Below are 19,283 nucleotides of genomic sequence, written 5' to 3'. Positions count from 1 at the left end.
CTGTCTCCAAATTAAAAAAAAAAAAAGATTATGGCAGGGCGCAGTGGCTCACGCGTATAATCCCAGCACTTTAGGAGTCCGAGGCAGGCGGATCATTTGAGTTTGAGACCAGACTAGCCAACATGGCAAAACCCCATCTCTATTAAAAATAAAAATTAAAAACTAGCTGGGCGTGTTGGCATGCACCTGTAATCCCAGCTACTGGGGAGGCTGAGGCAGGAGAATCACTGAACCTGGGAGGCAGACGTTGCAGTGAGCCAAGATCGTGCCACTGCACTCCAGCCTAGGCAAGAGAGCAAGACTCCACCTCAAAAAAAAAAAAAAAGGCCAGGCGCGGTGGCTCACGCCTGTAATCCCAGCACTTTGGGAGACCAAGGAGAGCAGATCACAAGGTCAGGAGATGGAGACCACAGTGAAACCCCATCTGTACTAAAAATACAAAAAAATTAGCCGGGTGTGGTGGTGGCCACCTGTAGTCCTAGCTACTCGGGAGGCTGAAGCAGGAGAATGGCGTGAACCCGGGAGGTGGAGCTTGCAGTGCGCCAAGATTGCACCACTGCACTCCAGCCTGGGTGACAGAGCAAGACTCCATCTCAAAAAAAAAAAAATTAAAAGGTAAAATGAGGCCGGGAGTGATGGCTCATGTCTTACAATCTTAAGAGCTTTGAGAGGCCAAGGCAGAAGGATCACTTGAAGCCAGGAGTTTGAGACCAGCCTGGGCAACATAGCAAGACCCTGTCTCTAAGAAAAAACAAATTAGCCAGGCATGGTGGCGCATGCCTGTAGTCCCAGCTACTCAGAAGGCTGAGGAAGAAGGATTGCTTGAGCTCAGGAGTTTGAGGTTACAGTGAGCTATGATTGTGCCACTGCACTCCAGCTTGAATGACACAGCAAGACTTTGTCTAAAAAAAGAAAGAGAAAAAGGCTAGGCATGATGGCTCATGCCTGTAATCCCGGCACTTTGGGAGGCCAAGGCGGGCGGATCACGAGGTCAGGAAATCGAGACCATCCTGGCCAACATGGTGAAACCCCGTCTCTACCCAAAATACAAAAATTAGCTGGGCGTGGTGGCACGTGCCTGTAACCCCAGCTACTAAGGAGGCTGAGGCAGGAGAATCGCTTGAACCAGGGAATTGGAGGTTGCAGTGAGCCGAGATGGCGCCACTGCACTCCAGCCTGATGACAGCGAGACTGTCTCAAAAAAAAAAAGAAAAAGAAGATTAAATGAGAATATACATGTAAAAAAATTTGCTAACACATTTGCCAGCACACAGTAAGTGTTCAATGTTAACTTACTATTAATGTTGTTATTATAACCATATTTCTTCAGTCTGAAAAAGCACATTTTCTTACATCTCAACATGTATTAATCTGGGATATAGCTTATAATTGATGCATACATTTATTGTGGCAATGTTTGGGGGACTTATTTTGTTTTTGTTTTTCCCAAATATCATGTCATGATCTATGTTTGTCTTTAAATCAGTATTATTTTAGTATCACGGCTATGCAGTATTTAAGAAATAATATCTTCAACATTTATACTTTTACAAGCATTAGGTTTACTTGTAAAGAAAAAAAACATAAAAATTTCCATTTTCTGTCTTTGGAGATAATAATCGTCTGTGAGTCTAATAGAATAATTTCGTTTTATCAGTCAGCAAAGAAAAAATCTCAAAACATCCTTCTTTGTCTAAATATTTAAAATACTGTAGTCTTTAAAACAAAGCAAACTTTATTTAGAAAAAAAACTTTACAAACCCCATAAGAAAAAAGATCCTAATTCATATGCAGAAAGTGAAAGTCACCTCCTTCACCCTGTTTCAGGCATTATAAATACAATCTACCTTATGGGTTCCACCAAGCTGTTTCTGTACTATAAAGCCAACGGTTTCAGAAATACAATGTGCAGGGCCGGGTGCGGTGGCTCACGCCTGTAATCCCAGGACTTTGGGAGGCCAAGGAGAGTGGATCACGAGGTCAGGAGATCGAGACCATCCTGGCTAACACAGTGAAACCCCGTCTCTACTAAAAATACAAAAAATTAGCTGGGCGTGGTGGTGGGCGCCTGTAGTCCCAGCTCCTCGGGAGGCTGAGGCAGGAGAATGGCATGAACCCAGGAGGCGGAGCTTGCAGTGAGCCGAGATTGCGCCACTGCACTCCAGCCTAGACGACAGGGCAAGACTCCGTCTCAAAAAAAAAAAAAAATAGAAATACAACGTGCAGAACTTCACAAACTATTACTTACCTGGTCCATTTCTCTAAATTAGATGCATTGACCTCAAACACTCTCTCAGTATCCCATTTCTGTTGGATTTCTTTCTCAATCTTCTTCAAAAAGTCCACTTTGGCTGTTCCTTTTCTTTCCTATTGGACACAAAGAGAATAATCCACTCTATATTTCAGCACGCTTGCTTTAAAAAAGAATTGGGTTCACAGAACTGAGCTGCTCACTGATAAAGACTGATTTTTCCATGGTTATCTTGAAATTTAAATGAACATTAAAAATTAGAGTTATCAGCAAGGCGTGGTGGCTCATGGTATGTAATCTCAGCACTTTGGGAGGCCGAGGCGGGTGGATTGCTTGAGGTCAGGAGTTCAAGATCAGCCTGGCCAACAGAGCAAAACCCGTCTCTACTAAAATACAAAAATTAGCTGGGCGTGGTGGTGGGTATCTGTAATCTCAGCAACTCGGGAGGCTGAGGCAGGAGAATCGCTTGAACCAGGGAGGTGGAGGCTGCAGTGAGCCGAGATCATGCCACTACACTCCAGCTTGGGTGACACAGCAAGACTCCGTCGGAAAAAAAAAAAAATTAGGATTATCATGACCTGTGTACCTCAAACCTCAAAGAAATGGTTGAACAATTCCTGAAATATGTAAAAGGCTTTGATAATGCTTTTTTAAAACTATATACTACAATGTTAACATTGTCATCAAATGTTTCTATTTAATTAAAATACATGAATACCAAAGATACTGATAGAGAACTTCTCTCCAAAATTGTTAAAGAACTGTTCATATGAAATTAAAATAAAACAGGCTGGACACGGTGGCTCCTGCCTGTAATCCCAGCACTTTGGGAGACCGAGGCGAGAGGATCACCTGAGGTCAGGAGTTAGAGACAAGCCTGGCCAACATGGTGAAACCCCATCTCTACTAAAAATACAAAAATTAGCTAGGCAAGGTGGCACGCACCTCTAATCCCAGCTACTAGGGAGGCTGAGGCAGGAGAATTGCTTGAACCCCGGAGGTGGAAGTTGCAGTGAGCCAAGATCGTGCCATTGCACTCCAGCCTGGGCAACAAAAGTGAAACTCCGTCCCAAAAAAAAAACCTGGACTCTTTTCAAGTTTCCATAAAACAGTGATTGCATAAGGTATTTTCTTTTCTAAGAAATAATAAGCCTGCACATCTGTTCATCCCTTTCCATTCCCGCTACTAACCACCTTCATTTAGACTATCAACTCCACTGCCCCCTCTTACTCAAAAACCTCTTCTTAATAAGTAACTTGGATGGATGTAGTGCCTCATGTCTATAATCCCAACACTTTGGGAGGCTGAGGAGGGAGGATTATTTGAGGCCAGGAGTTTGAGACTGGCCTAGGCAACACAGAAAGACCTCCTCTTTACAAGAAAAACAACTTTTTTGGCCAGGCGTGGTGGCTCATGCCTGTAATCCCAGCACTCTGAGAGGCCAAGGCATATGGATCACCTGAGGCTACGAGTTCGAGACCAGCCTGGCCAATATGGCGAAACCCCATCTCTACTAAAAATACAAAAATTAGCCGGATGTGGTGGCATGCGCCTATAATCTCAGCTACTCGGGAGGCAAAGACAGGAGAATTACTTGAACCCAAGAGGTGGTGGTTGCAGTGAGCCGAGATGGAGCCACTGCACTCCAGCCTAGGCAACACAGCAAGACCAATCTCAGTTCACTGAAACCTCCATCTCTGGGGTTCAAGCAATTCTCCTGCCTCAGCCTCCCGAGTAGCTGGGATTACAGGTGTGTGCCACCACACCTGGCTAATTTTTGTATTTTTAGTAGAGATGAGGTTTCATCATGTTGGCCAGGCTGGCCTCAAACTCCTGACCTCAGGTGGTCCACCCATCTCAGCCTCCCAAAGTGCTGTGATTACAGGCATGAGCCACCCCGCCCGGTCTGTAAAATATAATTTCTAATATTTTTACAGAGGAAAGGACCCATCCACAAAGGCAAAAGTATGTAGGGCCTCATGAAGCCTAGTCATATCTCCTACCCTACGGTCATGGGTAATATGAAATTTCACTGTATTTATGTGTGTGTGTCTGTGTGAGAGAGAGAGGGTCTCCCTCTGCCACCCAGGCTGGAGCATAATGGTGCAAGCACCAGCTCACTGCAGCCTTGATCTACTGGGCTCAATCAATCTTCCCACCTCAGCCTCCTGAATAGCTGGGACTACAGGCATATGCACCACCACACCCAGATAGTTTTTGCATTTTTTTGTAGAGACAGGGTTTCATCATGTTGCCTAGGCTGGTCGTGAACTCCTAGGCTCAAGCAATCCACCAGCCTTGGCTTCCCAAAGTACTGAGATTACAGGCTTGAGCCATCACACTCGGCCAACTTCCACTTTATTACTAAATGCTTCCTTAACCAACTTGAGTTGACTTCTGTTAAATGCAACCAAATGATCTTAAGACATTTATGCAGTTGGGCTGTAAATTCTCAACAGGCAGGAACTTTTAAATCTTTTATAGTCACCTTAGCACCAAGTACAATGCCATAGACACAGAAGTTATGTAACAAATACCTTTTACCTAAAAATTACCATGGGCAGGACATGGGAACACTGAGGCCAGAGGATCACGTGAACCCTGGAGGTCAAGGCTGGCTTCAGTGAGCTATGATTGCACTACTGCACTACAGCCTGGTTGATGGAGCGAGTCCCTGTCTCAAAAAATAAAAAATATGGCCAGGTGCATTGGCTCACACCTGTAATCCCAGCACTTTGGGAGGCCAAGGTGGGCGGATCACTTGAGGTCAGACGTTCAAGACCAGTCTGGCCAACATGGTGAAACCACAACTATACCAAAAAACACAAAAATTAGCTGGGCGTGGTGGCGCACACCTGTAGTCCCAGCTACTCAGGAAGCTGAAGTGGGGGAATCACTTGAACCTGGGAGGCAGAGGGCTGCAGTGAACCGAGATCGCACCACTGCACTCCAGCCTGGGAAAGAGTGAGACTCCATTTCAAAAAAAAAAAAAAAACAATAAAAATAAAAAATATGACCATGTCACCCATTGTAAAGAATATGAAAGCAAGTCTTTTACAAATTACTTAGAACTATGTGTTTCTTTTCATTGTACTGAGTATGCGAAATGCAAGAAAGCTCTTATTTGAGTTTTATGTTTCTCAGAAAAACTTGTTTCTCAAAACCTCAAAGATCAAGTATAATAAAATCTGATATTTGCCCAAACACCAACTTGTTGTATAACCTTGAGCAAGTCATTTGATCTGAGACTCAACTTCCTCACTGGTAACAAAAGGCTATATAACTAAATCAGAGTTCCTAAACTTTGGCACTACTTAGACTTTGGGCCAAATAATTCTTTGTTTTCAGGGGTTGTCCTGTGCACTGCAGGATGTTTAGAAGCATCCCTGGCTTCTACCTGGGATCCTTGCTTTTCACTTACACTGTTGCCCCTGCCTGGACATCTCTTTTTTCCTATAGTTGCATAGGTTGCTCTCTTACCTCGTTTTTGCCACCTTTTTAGCAAAGCCTTGCTTGATCATCCTTTTAAAAATTGCAACAGGCCAGGCGCCATGGTTCATGCCTGTAATCCCAGCACTGTGGGAGGCCGAGGGGGGCGGATCACTAGGTCAGGAGATTGAGCCCACCCTGGCCAACGTGGTGAAACCCCGTCTCTACTAAAACACAAAAAAATTAGCTGGGCGTGGTGGCGCGCACCTGTAGTCCCAGCTACTCGGGAAGTTGAGGCAGGAGAACTGCTTGAACCTGGGAGGCGGAGGTTGCAGTGAGCCGAGATCGCGCCACTGCACTCCAGCCTGGCGACAGGGCAAGACTCCGTCCCAAGAAAACAAACAAACAAACAAAAAAAACCGGGCGGGATGGCTCATGCCTTAGTCCCAGCACTTTCGGAGGCTGAGGCAGAAGGATCGCTTGAGCCCAGGAATTCGAAACCTTGTCTCTACTAAAAATACAAAAAATTAGCAGGGTGTAATGGAGCACGCTTGTAGTACCAGCTGTGGGGAGGCTGAGGTGTGAGGATCGCTTGAGCCAACCCTAAGGTGCAGGCTGCAGTGAGCCATGATCACGCCACTGCATTCCAGTCTGGGCCACAGAGTGAGAACATCTCTCAAATTTAAAAAAATTTTTTAAAATTGCAACTGTACTACCCCACCGTACACTCCCTAGCACCCCTTCCTGCTCTATTTTTTCCCCATAGCATTTATCAGCACCTGACACAATATTTTACAATGTATTTTACCCACACACATAAACACTATGAAAACAGAGATTTTTGTCTGTTTTACGGAGAGGAGCTCAATTTTTTTTTGCTGTAAGTAGGAATCAACTTACATACTCCTCTCTCCACCTCGGTTTTATTTATTTGTTTGTTTATTTATTTATTTTTAAGACGGAGTCTCACTGTCGCCCAGGCTGGAGTGCAGTGGTGCGATCTTGGCTCACAGCAGCCTCTGTCTCCCGGGTTCAAGCAATTCTCCTGCCTCAGCCTCCCGAGTAGCTGGGTTAACGGGCGCGCACCACTACGCCCGGCTAATTTTTGTATTTTGGGTAGAAACGGGGTCTCACCATGTTGGCCAGGGTGGTCTCGAACTCCTGACCTCAAATGATCCACCCGCCTCAGCCTCCCAAAGTGCTGGGATTACAGCCGTGGGCCACCGTGCCCGGCTCTCCACCTCCATTTTAGAAACTCCAGAAAAATAACAAATATGGTATCCAAGTGCTCCGTAAAGTTAACAGACATCAGTTCCTGGTTCATCAGCAAGCAAGAAAAAGCAAAGTCTCTACGACAGGCACGCCTTAAGCGTGGCTCTTTTTTAGAAAAGGACTTTCCCTTCAGGACAGCACATGGAGAGCCCCTAGAGACTGGCCAGTCCGGCTCCAGGGCCCCTGCGGACTCTTCCCGCTCAAACTCACCGCCATTGCACCGCCCAGCCGACTGTGCAAATCCACCACAATGACCCTGGCGACCTCCACAAAGGAGTGGTTACAACCTTTCCCCTCCCTCTTGGGGATGCCAGGCTTCCCACGAAACTAAAGCACACGCTTCACACCTGCTGAGGCAATCATCCGGCTCCTTACTAACTACAGCCAAGGCATTTCACAGCCCGCCGGGAATTGTAGTTCCCAGACCACCCGAGCAGACACCCAGCAGGCGCTGACTGACTACAATATCCAGAGAAAAACGGGTTACCGGAAGTCTACCCGATAGGCCCACTCAGAGGGGAACCGGCAGTGACGTCACTGGAATGTTGAACTACAAAGTCCATGATGCAGTGCAGGATCGCAGAATGCCGCGAGTGCTCCCTGGTTAGGTTGGAGTCTCTTGGTCATCAACCTTTTCACCCGGTAGAGCTGGTTGCCTGTCGGGATGCCAGGATACGCAGTTAATTAGTATTCGGTGACTGAGGTGCTACTTATGGCTTGCCACTATGCACAGATATTTATTACTGTCAGTGGCATTCAACAGCCCAGCATTTAGACATTGTATAACCGTGTATTAACAATCTCCTTTTTTTTTTTTTGAGACGCAGTATCGCTCTGTCGCCCAGGCTGGAGTGCAGTGGCGCGATCTTGGCTCAGTGCAACCTCCGCCTGCCGGATTCAAGCAATTCTCCCGCCTCAGGCTCCCGAGGAGCTGGGAGTACGGGCGCGCGCCACCACACCGACTAATTTTTTGTATTTTTGGTAGAGACTGGGTTTCACCGTGTTAGCCAGGATGATCTCGATTTCCTGACCTCGTGATCTGCCTCCCTCGGCCTCCCAAAGTGCTAGGATTACAGGCGTGAGCTACCGTACCTGGCCAACAATCAACTTTTTTTTTTTTTTTTTTTTGAGAGGGAGTTTCGTTCTGTCTCCAGGCTGGAGTGCAGTGGCGCGATCTCGGCTCACTGCAACCTCCGCCTCCCGGGTTCAGAAGATTCTCCTGCCCCGGCCTCCTTAGTAGCTGGGATTACAGGCGTGAGCCACCGTGCCCAGCCAACAATCTCCATTTTTAAGCGAGAGCCTGAAAGCCTGCCTGGTCCCATTGCCTGACTCAGACTATTTACACTGCTACCAAACAGGGCCAGGAGCGGTGGCCATAATCCCATTATTTTGGGATGCCGAGGTGGGCAGATGACCTGAGGTCAGGAGTTTGAGACCAGCCTGGCCAACATGGTGAAACCCCGTCTCTACTAAAAATACAAAAATTAGCTGGGTATGGTGGCGTGCACCTGTAGTCCCAGCTACTCGGGAGGCTGAGGCAGGAGAATTGCTTGAACCCAGGAGGCAGAGGGTGCACTGAGTCGAGATCGCACCACTGCACTCCATCCTGGGCGGCAGAGCGAGACTTCATCTCAAGAAAAAAAAAAAGACTTGCCGGGTGCGGTGGCTCACACCTGTAATCTCAGCACTTTGGGAGGCCGAGGCAGGTAGATCACGAGGTCAGAGGTTCGAGACCAGGCTGGCCAAGATGGTGAAACCCCGTCTCTACTAAAAATACAAAAATTAGCTCTTCCTGTCTGTGCCAGGGCGGCGCGTGGTCTACGCCGAGCGACAGAGACGCTCAGGCTGTGTTCTCAGGATGACCGAGTGGGAGACAGCAGCACCAGCGGTGGCAGAGACCCCAGACATCAAGCTCTTTGGGAAGTGGAGCACCGATGATGTGCAGATCAACGACATTTCCCTGCAGGATTACATTGCAGTGAAGGAGAAGTATGCCAAGTACCTGCCTCACAGTGCAGGGCGGTATGCCGCCAAACGCTTCCGCAAAGCTCAGTGTCCCATTGTGGAGCACCTCACAAACTCCATGATGATGCACGGCCGCAACAATGGCAAGAAGCTCATGACTGTGCGCATCGTCAAGCATGCCTTCGAGATCATACACCTGCTCACGGGCGAGAACCCTCTGCAGGTCCTGGTGAACGCCATCATCAACAGCGGTCCCCGGGAAGACTCCACACGCATTGGGCGCGCCGGGACTGTGAGACGACAGGCTGTGGATGTGTCCCCACTGCGCCGTGTGAATCAGGCCATCTGGCTGCTGTGCACAGGCGCTCGTGAGGCTGCCTTCCGGAACATTAAGACCATTGCTGAGTGCCTAGCAGATGAGCTCATCAATGCTGCCAAGGGCTCCTCCAACTCCTATGCCATTAAGAAGGACGAGCTGGAGCGTGTGGCCAAGTCCAACCGCTGATTTTCCCGGCTGCTGCCCAATAAACCTGTCTGCCCTTTGGGGCAGCCCCCCCCCAAAAAAAAAAAAATTAGCCGGGCGTGGTGTCACGCGCCTGTAATACCAGCTGCTCGGGAAGCTGAGACAGGAGAATCGCTTGAACCCGGGAGGCGGAAGTTGCAGTAAGCCAAGATGGCAGCACTGCACTCCAGCCTGGGCGACAAAGCAAGACTCCGTCTCAAAAACAAAACAAAAAAAAGACTATGCTACCATCCAGAGATATATGGTGTCTGATACAGTAGCCACTAGCCACATGTGGCAATTTAAATTCAAATTAATTAAAAATAAATAAAATTTAAAATTCATTTCTTGCTGGGCATGGTGTCTCATTCCTGTAATCCCAGATTTTGGGAGGCTGAGGCAGGAGAATCACTCGAACCCAGGAGGCAGAGGTCGCAGTGAGCTGAGATGGCGCCACTGCACCCCAGCCTGGGAGACAGAGTGAGACTCCATCTCAAAAAACAACAACAACAACAAAAAACACAAATGGCTGGGTGCGGTGGCTCATGCCTGTAATCCTAGCACTTTGGGAGGCCTAGGTGGGCGGATTGCCTGAGCTCAGGAGTTCGAGACCAGCCTGGGCAACACGGTGAACTCCTACCTCTACTGGAAATACAAAAAAAAAAGTTAGTGGAGTGTAGCAGCATGTGCCTGTAGTCTCAGCTACTCAGGAGGCTGAGGCAGGAGAATTGCTTGAACCTGGAAGGCGGAGGTTTCAGTAAGCCAAGATCACACCACTGTACTCCAGCCTGGGTGACAGAGTGAGACTCCAACTCCAAAAACAAAAACCACAAATTAGTTACTCACATGTGATAATATATTAATCCAGTAAACATTAAGCATCTACAATGCACTTTAAGGGATTGGGGACCCTTTAAGGGGATGGGGAATGCAGCCCAGATGCGTGTCTACCTAAGGGTTTAAGGGAAGAGAATACACACACACACAAACACATACACACAGAACTTTTTTTTTTTTTTTTTTACATTTTTCAACAACTAGTTTTGAAATACAAATTTAAGGATGTCCTAAAACAATACTTGGCATATGATGTGGGGTCAATACAAATTTGTTGGATGAAAGGAAAAAGTTAAGAAGGAACCTTAGGCTACCAGAGGCTCTCCTGCCTCTAGGCTGTCTCCTTCACTTTCCATACCCTCTTCCTTTAGCTACCAACCATTTAGACATCAATTTCTGACAGCCCAAGTCTGAGTTAAATGCTCCCCGCTAGATGTTCCCCGAAGCACCCCTTGCCTTGGAAATTTCATCTTATGAATTGCCTGTTTATTTATCACTAGACTAAAATCTGCATAACAGCAGAGACTGTGCCTAGCACGATGTCAGGCCCATAGTAGGTGCCTTGTAAATATTTATTAAATGAATGAAAGAATCCTCATCCTCCACAGCTCTTATAACTATAGCTATAATTTCTTGTCCCAGTTCTGCCCTAACCAGTACTATTTTCATCTCTTTGATTCATCACCTTCCAATCCACATTGGTAATTGAAAGTATTCATACAACAAATATTCATTGAGTACCTCCCATGAACCTGACGTAGAGCTAGGATGGAGTCAAGAACAAGGCAGACCATGGTCCCTTCCTTCATGGAGCTTACAGTCTAAAGGTCATCAGATATTAAATTAGAAAATAAACAAGTATTTTATTAGAAATTATGAAAAACCTGCCTTCATGTCTCCAAATTCAACTTTTGTAATTTTCTCATTTAAGTGACTGAGCTCGGTCACGGTGTTGCACACCTGTAATCCCAGCAGTTTGGGAGGCTGACGTGGGTGGATCATTTGAGCCCAGGAGTTCAAGACCAGCCTGGGCAACATGGCAAGACCCTGTCTCTACAAAAATTAAAATTAAAAAAATTAGCTGGCTGGGCACGATGGCTCACGCCTGTAATCCCAGCACTTTGGGAGGCAGAGGCAGGTGGATCACGAGGTCAGGAGTTCAAGACCAGCCTGGCCAACATGGTGAAACCCCACCTCTACTAAAAACTACAAAAATTAGCTGGGCATGGTGGTGCGCACCTGTAGTCCCAGCTACTCAGGAGGCTGAACCTGAAGAATTGCTTGAACCTGGGAGGTGGAGGTTGCAGTGAGCCACGATCGGATCACCATACTACAGCCCAGGTGACAGGGCAAGACTCCGTCTCAAAAAAAAAAAAAAAAAATTAGCTGAGCATGGTGGTGCATGTCTGTGGTCCCAGCTTCTTGAGAGGCTGAGGCAGGAGGATCACTTGAGCCGAGGAGGTTGGTGCTTCAGTGAGCCATGTTCGAACCATTGCACTCCAGCTTGGGTGATAAATCAAGAGTCTGTCTCAAAAAACAAAACAAGGGGGCTGGGCGCGGTGGCTCACGCCTGTAATCCCAGCACTTTGGGAGGCCGAGGCGGGTGGATCACGAGGTCAGGAGATCAAGACCATCCTGGCTAACACAGTGAAACCCCGTCTCTACTAAAAATACAAAAAATTAGCCGGGCGAGGTGGCGGGCGCCTGTAGTCCCAGCCACTCAGGAGGCTGAGGCAGGAGAATGGCGTGAACTCCGGGGGCGGAGCCTGCAGTGAGCCGAGATCGCACCACTGCACTCCAGCCTGGGTGACAGCGAGACTCTGTCTCAAAAAACAAAACAAAACAAAACAAAAAAAACACACACACAAACAAAAAAATAAGTGACTAAGATTCCTCTTTCAAGGATCATTTGAATTCCATTCATTCAACAAAATGTATTTAGCTTCTACTGTGTACGAGGCACTATTCTAAATGCTGGAGACACAACATTTGAAAAAGACTGCCATAGGCTGAGTGTGGTGGCTCACACCTGTGATCCCAGCACTTTGGGAGGCCGAGGGCAGATCATGAGGTCAAGAGATTGAGACCATCCTGGCTAACACAGTGAAACCCAGTGTCTACTAAAATACAAAAAATTAGCTGGGCATGGTGGCAGGCGCCTGTAGTCCCAGCTACTCGGGAGGCTGAGGCAGGAGAATGGCGTGAACCTGGGAGGCGGAGCTTGCAGTGAGCCGAGATCGCACCACTACACTCCAGCCTGGCGGCAGAGCGAGACTCCGTCTCAAAAAAAAGAAAAAAAAAGAAAAAGACAGCCACAGCTGGGCACTGTGGCATACACCTGTAACCCCAGCACTTTGAGAGTCTGAGACAGGTGGGTCACCTGAGGTCAGGAGTTTGAGACCAGCCTGACCAATATGGTGAAACCATAGTCTCTGCTAAAAATACAGAAAAATTAGCCGGGTGTAGTGGCAGGCGCCTGTAGTACCAGCTACTTCGGAGGCTGAGGCAGGAGAATGGCGTGCACCCGGGAGGCGGAGCTTGCAGTGAGCCGAGATCGCGCCACTGCACTCCAGCCTGGGCGACAGAGCGAGACTCTGTCTCAAACAAACAAACAAACAAACAAACAAACAAAAAAATACAAAAATTAGCCTGGAGTGGTGGCACACGCCTGTAGTCCTAGCTACTCAGGAGGCTGAGACAAGAGAATCGCTTGAACTCAGGAGGCGGAGGTTGCAGCGAGCTGAGATCGCAACACTGCACTCCAGTAGGGGCAACAGAGTGAGACTCAAAAAAAGAAAAAGAAAAAGAAAAAGACAGGCACTGCCACATCCTTCAGAGAGCTTCCAGTCTAGTGGAAGGGACAGACATTAAACCAGTGAGAGCAATGGGAGGCCATCGAAGGATTTTAAGCAAGGAAGGGACATGGTCCTATTTGAATTTTTTTTTTTTTTTTTTTTTTGAGACGGAGTCTCACTCTTGTCCCTCAGGCTGTAGTGCAGTGGTGCGATCTCAGTTCACTGCAACCTCCACCTCCTGGGTTCAAGCAATTCTCCTGCCTCAGCCTCCCGGGTAGCTAGGATTGCAGGTGCCTGCTACCATGACTGGCTAATTTTTGTATTTTTAGTAGAGACGGGGTTTCACCATGTTGGCCAGGCTGGTCTCTAACTCATGACCTCAAATGATCCACCAGCCTCAGCCTCTCAAAGTGCTGAGATTATAGGCGTGAGCCACCTACTTGTATTTTATAAAAATCATTCTGAGGAAGCATTGGAAAAGAGCACAAGTGGAAACAGAAGGGTATTGCAATTGTCCTGGTGAAAGGTGATGTGGTCTTGGACTATGGTGGTGACAGTAAAGATAGAGAAATGTAGACAGATTCAAGAGATACTTAGAAAATAAATGTGTTACAGCTTAGTAATATGGCTTTTTAATTGGGAATTGTCAATTATTTGCCAGCCTATGTAAAATATCCTCCAGATAAATGAATTTAGAAAGGTGTCATAGTGGATAGGAACTTAGGCTGTGATTCAGACAGAGATCATCATTTACTAGCCGGGTGACCTCAGGCAATTCAGCTAACCACTCTGTGAAATAGGGATAATAATGTGTAACTCATAGGATTGCTATGAGGATTAAAGAAACAATATGTGTATAAACTCTGTTTATGTATGTGTGTATGTCTGGCATATAGTAAGCATTTTAAAAGGTTAGCTATTTTTAATATTGGTCTATAAACATTAGTCTGATTAAAATGGAAAAAGCTTACCTGTGCCCCACAATAATCTCTTCCCTGGCTTAACTGATCTAGTTATCACAATGTAATTGTGTGTTATACCTTTTACAGCTTTCAAACCATATCGCATTCATTCTTCAAAACCTCACAACAAAACTCAATTCCTCCCTGATTTATTTATTTTTAACTTTTTTTTTTCAAGACGGGATCTCACTCTATCACACAGGCTGGAGTGCAGTGGTGCAATCTCAGCTCACTGCAGCCTCTGCCTCCTGGGTTTAAGCAATTCTCCCACCTCAGTCTCCCAAGTAGCTGGGATTACAGGGGTGTGCCATTATGCCCAGCTAATTTTTGCATTTTTAGTAGAGACAGGGTTTCACCATATTGGTCAGGCTGCTCTTGAACTACTAACCTCAGGTGATCCACCTGCCTTGGCCTTCCAAAGTGCTGGGATTATAGGAATGAGCCACCATGCCCAGCCTCCCTCTGATTTATTTATTTATTAATTTATTATTTATTTATTTATTTGAAAGATAGTTTCATTCTTGTTGCCCAGGCTGGAGTGCAATTGCACCATCTCGGCTCACTGCAACCTCCGTCTCCATGGTTCAAGCGATTCTCCTGCCTCAGCCTCCCGAGTAGCTGGGATTATAGGCATGGGCCACCACACCCAGCTAATTCTGTAGTTTTAGTAGAGACGGGGTTTCTCCAGGTTGGTCAGGCTGGTCTTGAACTCCCGACCTCAGGTGATCCACTGGCCTCGGCCTTCCAAAGTGGTGGGATTACAGACAGGCGTGAGCCACCGCGCCTGGCCCCCCCGATTTATTTTTAAACCCATCCCACTGGTCACTCTGCTCAATTTGGTAGTTTGTCAGCATTTCTAAATTTAGATCCCTAAGGCTATAATTAGTTTTAGCTTGTCTGTGAGTCCTTTTGTATTTGTTTTTCGTGCATATTTACCTAGCTTCCCTACCTTCAGACAAGGTTCTTTCTCTGAGGAAAAAACTGTGAGAACTTCTTTATATGCTTCTGCTCCTAAGGCTTGTGGCATTCAATGAATAGCATTATTTCCCTGCCCTTTTAGGGACTTTTTGTTTTTCAATGTTTTTTCTTCTACGTCTGTGTTCTGCCTTTACCTGTATGCCTCCTGAATGGCAAACAGATTTCTTTTTTAATTGACACAAGCGAAGAGTAGAAGAATAAAGAGAAGGTAGGATTTTTTTTTTTCTTTTGAGATGGCGTCTCGCTCTGTCGCCCAGGCTGCAGTGCAGTGGAGCGATCTCCGCTCACTGCAAGCTCCCCCTCCCGGGTTCACGCCATTCTCCTGCCTCAGCCTCCCGCGTAGCTGGGACCATCACGCCCGGCTAATTTTTTGTATTTTTTTTAGTAGAGACGTGGTTTCACGGTGTTATCCAGGATGGTCTCGATCTCCTGACCTTGTGATCTGCCCGCCTCGGCCTCCCAAAGTGCTGGGATTACAGGCGTGAGCCACCGCGCCCGGCCAAAGATAGGATTTTTTAGGACTTACAAGTTTAGCGGATGCTGGGGTCACTCTGCATGCAACTTCAGACAAAGCTAATGGGTCAGCAGAGGAAGGCAGGTTCAGGGTGTTGTGGTGGTTGCGTTCACGGGCTTTGGAGTCAGGGACTGGTTTTGCATTGGTGCTGTGTCCCAGGCTAGCTCTATGGCTTTAGGCAGGTTCCTTCAACCCTCGGACCTCTGGGTTATCATGGGAACCACGAGATAATGATAATACCTACCTCTTAGGCTTGCTATGAGAATAAAAGAAGCTAAGCCAAGATGATTAGCCCAGTGCTCAGGAAATATTAAGCTGGAAGGAGGGAAGGAAGGAAGGAAGGAAGGAAGGAAGGAAGGAAGGAAGGAAGGAGGGAGGGAGGGAGGGAGGGAGGGAGGGAGGGAGGGAGGGAAGGAAGGAAGTGGAGAAAGGGAGGGAGGAAGAGAGGGAGGGAAGAAGGGAAAGGTTAAAACTACTGGAAGCCAGTTTGGTCAGTTAATTAATGAAAATTCTAAATCTGATTGACATGAGCGAGGAACAAGAACAAGTAGCCATGATAATTAGAGAAACTGCCTTTTTATTTAGATAAATGTAACCAAATTAAAGAAGTTGTACTTCTCAGGTGCCAAATTTTTGAGAAATCCCTGTTTTCTAGATTTTTTCTAAAGTGGTATATTTGTAACTCCCGGAAATTAAAAATCACTAATTCATGCTATACTACTCCAGACTTAGGACCCACAAGATTCAGCCTGCCTTCTCATCAACATCCCACAGAGGATGGAAGGCTGTGTCACGGGCTCATATGGGAAACGTGACACCTGAGTCATTAAAACACAGCTTGTGGTTTCTAAATAGCCAACCTACCCACCACTACAGTTAATGTCTCCACCATTAGCATCACCATTATGCAGCAGTCCAAAGCTCTACAAGAGATGGAAGGAAAAAACGAAAGAAGGGAAGGAGAAAGGGAAAGAGGGAGACAGGAAGGAAAAGGGGGAAAGAAGGAAGGAAAGAAGGGAGAAAAAGAAACAGGTAGGCTGGGTGCGGTTGCTCACGCCTGTAATCCCAGCACTTTGGGAGGCCGAAGCAGGTGGATCACCTGAGGTCAGGAGTTCAAGACCCACCTGGCCAACATGGTGAAACCGCGTCTCTACTAAAAATATAAAAATTAGCCAAGCATGGGAGCACACACCTGTAATCTCAGCTACTTGGGAGGCTGAGGCAGGAGAATCGCTTCAACCTGAGAGGTGGAGGTTGCAGTGAGCCAAGATCACACCATTGCACTCCAGCCTGGGCAACGATAGCAAAAGTCTGTCTAAAAATAAAATAAAATAAAATAAATAAGTAAAGACAGCCAATCATATATTACTGAGATTCCAACCTCACTGAGTTTTTTTAGAATTTATTTTTGTGCATTTACAAAGTTTAAGATTCCTGTCTCTATTGTATCAATAAGATTAGACTGGTGTAAACTATATGAACTGGAGAAACAACCCTGGTCATACCCTTTTTTTTCCTAGTAATTGGTCAGATCCCTAATATCTTATTAGCCAGAAGTGTAGTATCTTCCTCTACATCCTATTCCATATAGAGTCTGAGACTGTGAATTCTGGAGTGGGATTGCCTGACTTTGAATCATGAACCCCGCCCCCATCCATAACTTGTTGTGTGACCTTGACCTGTCTGCACCTGTAGCATGGTGATAATCATGGTACTCATCTAGTAATCATCTCTAGTAAATAGATGATTATATTAGATTATCCATTAAATATTAACCATCTTTTTTTTTTTTTTTTGAGACAGGGTCTCACTCTGTCACCTAGGATGGTATGCAGTGGGATGATCATGGCTCACTGCAGTCCTCACCTCCCAGCCTCAAGCAATTCTCCCACTTTAGCCTCCCAAGTAGCTAGGACTACAGGTGCACACTACCATGCCCAGCTTGTTTTTTAATGTTTTATAGAAACAGGATCTCACTATGTTGCCCAGGCTGGTCTCAAACGTCTGATCTCAAGTGATCCTCCCACCTCAGCCTCTCAAAATGCTGGGATTACAGGTATGAGCCATTGTGCCTGGCCAAGCCTCCATTATATCCTAGGGATTTCTTTCTCAGTGCTACAGACAAAACTCAACAAAGAAGGCCGGGCACGGTGGCTCATGCCTGTGATCCCAGCACTTTGGGAGGCCGAGGCAGGCAGATCACTGGAGGTCAGGAGTTCAAGATCAGCCTGGCCAACATAGTGAAACCCCGTCTCTACTAAAAATACAAAAATTAGCCGGGCATGGTGGTGCGTGCCTGTAATCCCAACTACTTGCGAGGCTGAGGCAGGAGAATCACTGGAACCCAGGAGGCGGAGGTTGCAGTGAGCAGAGATTGCACCACTGTACTCCAGCCTGGGCAACAGAGAGAGACTCTGTCTCAAAACAAAACAAAACAAAAAACAAACTTAACAAAGAACACAAAATTCCTGATCTCATGAAAATTTATATTCTAGATGGGGTGCGGCAGAGAGCACAAATAAATGAAAAAAACATTTTATATAGTGAGATGTGCTATGAAGAAGATAAAGCAGGATGATGCAATAGAGAGTAACTAGGGGTGGGAAGTGAGGTGATGATTTAGGTTGGATGGTCAAGGCCATCCCAAAGAGGTGATACTTGAGAAAAAAAGTCAGCCACACAAAGATGTATGTAAAAGAGTTCCAGGCAGGAGAACTAGCAAGTGCAAAGGCATGAAGTGGGAAAGAGCCTAATTTTTTTGTTTGTTTTTGTTTTTTTGAGGCCTGGTCTCACTCTGCTACCCAGGCTGGGGTGCAATGGTGCAGTCATGGCTCACCACAGCCTCGATTTCCTGGTCTCAAGCAATCCTCTCACCTCAGCCTCCCAACTGAGTTTAAAATGTTTGAGAAACCAAATACACTTTTCTCCTCATACCTCTCTTTTCAGACATCCAGCATCCCCTTCTCACATTCTACTGGATAGCTTCTTCATTCACTGACAGCATAGAAGCAATCAATATACAACTTTCATGACTTCCTTTCACTACATCTACTATCACACCTCTATCCACTAATATGTGCTCTTTTTGTCACTTACAGTGAACAACCATTAGGGCTCCTATTAAGACCTATGCTCCATTGGTACACTAGACCCCACTGTCTTTTACCCATTAAGAGATTTTATTCCTCTAGCTTCTCATCTCACCTCTTGCATCATCAGATTTTTTCTCTCTAGATCATACTTGTCTGCATTCACACGTCTTCTAACCTAATGCAAGCAGACAAGCAAGGAAAACCAAACTGAACAAAATGCCAACAAACCCTATCCTTTGCCCTATCCCACAATACCCTTCCAGTACTGTCCAGTACCTTCATTGCTCTACTCCCCTTTACAGTAAAGCTCTTTAGGAGAACTGCCATGCTTTCTCTAATTCGTCTTCTCCATTTTTCTCCTCAACCTTTAATTTTATTTTATTTGTTTATTTTATTTATTTAAATATTTTTGAGACAAGGTCTTATTCTGTAGCTTAGGCTGGAGTGCAGTGGCTTCATCACTGCAGCCCCAAACTCCTGGGCTCAAGTGATCCTCCCACCTCAGCCTCCCGAGTAGCTGGGACTACAGGTGTGCACCATCTGGCTAATTTTGTTATTTTTTGTACAGATGAGGGTCTCAATATGTTGCCTAGGTTGGTCTCAAACTCGTCAACTCAAGCAATCCTCCTGCCTCGGCCTCCCAAAGTGCTAGGATTACAGGTGTGAGCCACCATGCCCAGCCTCT

At 46.4% G+C, this 19,283-nt stretch overlaps 2 protein-coding genes across 5 annotated transcripts in view; one reads left to right on the top strand and one right to left on the bottom strand.

Annotated features, from left to right (window-relative positions):
- The window catches only part of LARS1 (leucyl-tRNA synthetase 1), a 69,007-nt gene extending 61,563 nt beyond the window's left edge, over window positions 1-7,444 (bottom strand). The window contains exons 1-2 of one of the 3 annotated variants that reach the window (XM_055285782.2): window positions 7,164-7,444; window positions 2,249-2,367 (exon numbers count right to left, since the gene is read on the bottom strand). In XM_055285782.2, the coding sequence (XP_055141757.1) occupies window positions 2,249-2,367; window positions 7,164-7,169 (125 nt within the window). In that variant the 5' untranslated portion in view covers window positions 7,170-7,444. The remainder of the gene's footprint in view (window positions 1-2,248; window positions 2,368-7,163) is intronic. The other 2 variants (XM_063642696.1, XM_055285783.2) reach the window with 2 other exon arrangements.
- LOC129486214 (small ribosomal subunit protein uS7-like) lies at window positions 7,119-9,764 on the top strand. Of its 2 annotated transcripts, XM_055285785.2 has the most exons (2): window positions 7,119-7,138; window positions 8,811-9,764. In XM_055285785.2, the coding sequence occupies exon 2, from the start codon at window positions 8,812-8,814 to the stop codon at window positions 9,421-9,423; it is 612 nt and encodes a 203-aa protein (XP_055141760.1). In that variant the 5' UTR covers window positions 7,119-7,138; window position 8,811; the 3' UTR covers window positions 9,424-9,764. The 2 variants fall into 2 exon arrangements, with proteins under 2 accessions (XP_055141760.1, XP_055141759.1); XM_055285784.2 differs by lacking the exon at window positions 7,119-7,138 and having other exon boundaries at window positions 8,725-9,764.
- Window positions 9,765-19,283: the final 9,519 nt, after the last annotated feature.

This window comes from Symphalangus syndactylus, chromosome 7 (genome assembly GCF_028878055.3).
Source record: "Symphalangus syndactylus isolate Jambi chromosome 7, NHGRI_mSymSyn1-v2.1_pri, whole genome shotgun sequence".
NCBI classification, from domain to species: Eukaryota; Metazoa; Chordata; class Mammalia; order Primates; family Hylobatidae; genus Symphalangus; species Symphalangus syndactylus.
The sequence above is the reverse complement of the archived record's forward strand: the minus strand, read 5'-3'. Positions and strand labels throughout refer to the sequence as shown.

Coding starts and splice junctions, on each gene's coding strand:
- LOC129486214 (XM_055285785.2), top strand. CDS start 8,812: ATGACCGAGTGGGAGACAGCAGCACCAGCGGTGGCAGAGACCCCAGAC.